General features: G+C 45.3%; 1 protein-coding gene across 1 annotated transcript in view; it reads right to left on the bottom strand.

Annotated features, from left to right (window-relative positions):
• trdmt1 (tRNA aspartic acid methyltransferase 1) overlaps window positions 1-3,405 on the bottom strand; it is a 12,041-nt gene that overhangs the window by 1,874 nt on the left and 6,762 nt on the right. The window contains exons 5-8 of the mRNA XM_046061063.1: window positions 2,247-2,312; window positions 1,918-1,987; window positions 1,747-1,818; window positions 1,319-1,647 (exon numbers count right to left, since the gene is read on the bottom strand). Coding sequence (XP_045917019.1) covers window positions 1,319-1,647; window positions 1,747-1,818; window positions 1,918-1,987; window positions 2,247-2,312 — 537 coding nt within the window. The remainder of the gene's footprint in view (window positions 1-1,318; window positions 1,648-1,746; window positions 1,819-1,917; window positions 1,988-2,246; window positions 2,313-3,405) is intronic.

The following is a 3,405-nucleotide window of genomic DNA, read 5'->3' as shown; positions in this document are numbered from 1 at the left end:
CGTGCTCGGGCCCTAAATATAATCCGAGCAAATTCAATAGGGACCTCGCACGGTCGTGCTCGGGCCCTAAATATAATCCGAGCAAATTCAATAGGGACCTCGCACAGTCGTGCTCGGGCCCTAAATATAATCCGAGCAAATTCAATAGGGACCTCGCACAGTCGTGCTCGGGCCCTAAATATAATCCGAGCAAATTCAATAGGGACCTCGCACGGTCGTGCTCGGGCCCTAAATATAATTCGAGCAAATTCAATAGGGACCTCACACGGTCGTGCTCGGGCCCTAATAATCCGAGCAAATTCAATAGGGACCTCGCACGGTCGTGCTCGGGCCCTAAATATAATTCGAGCAAATTCAATAGGGACCTCACACGGTCGTGCTCGGGCCCTAATAATCCGAGCAAATTCAATAGGGACCTCGCACGGTCGTGCTCGGGCCCTAATAATCCGAGCAAATTCAATAGGGACCTCGCACAGTCGTGCTCGGGCCCTAAATATATAATCTAAGCAAATTCAATAGGGACCTCACACGGTCGTGCTCGGGCCCTAATAATCTGAGCAAATTCAATAGGGACCTCGCACGGTCGTGCTCGGGCCCTAATTATCTTAGCAAATTCAATAGGGACCTCGCACAGTCGTGCTCGGGCCCTAAAAAAATATAATCTGAGCAAATTCAATAGGGACCTCGCACGGTCGTGCTCGGGCCCTAATGAATAAAGGTCATGGATAACTGCTCTAAATTAAACACTGCAAAATTAACTTGTTTAGATTCTTTTCAACAACAAATAACACCAACATGGTAACATTACTCAAATGGAGTTGAGAGACCTAATGAAGTAACTAAAAGATTAATTAAACAAGGTAATACTTTGAGTTTTGAGGAGACATGTTATTCCCACAAATGTAAATGCTCCGTATTTGTATAGCGCCTTTCTAGTCTTTTCGACCACTCAAAGTGCTTTTACACTACATCTGCATTCACCAGTCATACACATTCATACACTGAGCCTAAGTGCTCAAACGGAAACTAACATTCACACTCATTCATACAGAATCGGGGTTCAGTATCTTGCCCAAGGACACTTCGACACGCAACCAGGGGGAGCCAGAGCCGGTTGGATTAACGACCAACCCGCTCTATCTCCTGAGCCAACAGCACGCCCCTGCTTTGTAAAGTGCTAATGCTCCGGCAGTAAAGAAACTATTCTGCACAAATAACAAAACACATGAAGATGGTGACAGTTTAAAGTCCCTTGAGGCAAATTGCGACAGACAAATAAAAGTGACTAGAGCTAGGTGAATACAGTTGCTGCACCCACCCTTTCGTAAAGCAGACAGACCTCCTGCATGTGGGCCGAACAATGTCCAGGAGCAGGGCGTACCGCAGCAGTGTTTTAGGAGGCAGGAGGTAGTGTTCCACATTCAATCCCATCTGGGGTTCCAGGAAGTCTTGGATTTGCCTCACAGAAAGATCCTTGTTCTGACTCATCTTCGTCTGGGCATCCAGCGATGTCTCTACTTTATATAGGACACGACCCACCTGCATTTCCTCTTCTGGCTGGCAGGTACCTGCAGGAGGGGGAGGGCTGGAGAGCATGGGCTGCTCAGGGGAATCACTCTCAGTAGGATGTGGGAAGGCATCTAAAATCTAAACAAAAAGTTTACAGTGAGGTCTCCTGATTATCCAGAGTAACAGTGATACACATTTCTTTCCTACATTACCAGGAGTACTGGCAGCCAGCCTAACCTGGGAACTGAAGTTTTCTGTTGACATCTTAGCAATCAGGAAGTAACGTAGTCTTGAATTTGGGATCCCAACCTGGATGTATGAATATAACAGTGATAAAATATAACTAGCTGTGTGTAGCTTCCAAACTACAGAGTTAGTGAAATGAGTCGCACAGTGTGTCATGCTTACACTTGTGGGTGAGACCATGATCTCCTGGAAAGTGTATCCACATTCCATTAGTGTTTTCACCAAACGTTCCCTGGAAAATACAAGCAAGCAAGCAGTAAGTCAGTCAGACATTCAGTCAGTCATCTCTCTCTCCCAGCAGCATGTTCTTAAAACAGATGCATGTCTGCACTTGGTTTTCAGTAGAAACCGTGAAACAGTCACACTTCTTATCACACAGTGCTTCTCAGACTGCTGCATCGACTGACATTATACTTATCTATGAGACATGAAGGAAATAATTAGCAAGACTTCAGTACTACTGACATGGTGACTTTTAAGGCCATCGTTACCTGGTGGAAGAACTCTCAAAGCCTTTCACATTCTCCAGCAGGATGAAGCGGGGCAGCCTGTTCAGCCTGGCACACGTCGGTAAGTTTGGAAGAAAGGATGAGAGGGTTTACTGACAGAAACCATGCTAACAGACCCCCGCTTGGTCAACAACAGAGAGAACAGACCTGGGGCCTCACTTATAAAGCTGTGTTTGGAATCACCTGCTACACTCCATAATTGGTCACTGCAAAAAAACTTACATCTTCCATGGGGAGAGCCCCCACTTCTGACCCACACTGTAATTAACATCAACACTGAAAGTATGAATCCTCAACAATAACTTATTGAAATTAAAGCTGCAAGCAGCGTTGGGCGGGCCCTCACACTTGTAGCGCGTCCGCGTGTGAGCCGGCCGCGTTGCATATTCTGGAGCTCTGCCGGTGCGGCTGTGAATTTGCTACGCGGTTCCGACGCTGCATGAAGGTGTTATATGTCACTTCCTGTGTCCCCTATGTGGAGCTACATAGCACTTGCCGCTATGAATATAAATCGGTATTGGCGTGTAGATGTCTGCGGGTTTGTATATAGTTACGGCCCGAGCACGAGTGTGCGAGGTCCCTATTGAATTTGTAAAGATTATTAGGGCCCGAGCACGACCGTGCGAGGTCCCTATTGAATTTGTAAAGATTATATTTTTAGGGCCCGAGCACGACTGTGCGAGGTCCCTATTGAATTTGTAAAGATTATATATACACTACCGTTCAAAAGTTTGGGGTCACATTGAAATGTCCTTATTTTTGAAGGAAAAGCACTGTACTTTTCAATGAAGATAACTTTAAACTAGTCTTAACTGTGAAGAAATACACTCTATACATTGCTAATGTGGTAAATGACTATTCTAGCTGCAAATGTCTGGTTTTTGGTGCAATATCTACATAGGTGTATAGAGGCCCATTTCCAGCAACTATCACTCCAGTGTTCTAATGGTACAATGTGTTTGCTCATTGGCTCAGAAGGCTAATTGATGATTAGAAAACCCTTGTGCAATCATGTTCACACATCTGAAAACAGTTTAGGTCGTTACAGAAGCTACAAAACTGACCTTCCTTTGAGCAGATTGAGTTTCTGGAGCATCACATTTGTGGGGTCAATTAAACGCTCAAAATGGCCAGAAAAACA

Source organism: Micropterus dolomieu, linkage group LG01 (genome assembly GCF_021292245.1).
Source record: "Micropterus dolomieu isolate WLL.071019.BEF.003 ecotype Adirondacks linkage group LG01, ASM2129224v1, whole genome shotgun sequence".
NCBI lineage: Eukaryota > Metazoa > Chordata > Actinopteri > Centrarchiformes > Centrarchidae > Micropterus > Micropterus dolomieu.
Note: the sequence above shows the minus strand (reverse complement) of the source record. Positions and strands in the feature narration are given on the sequence as shown.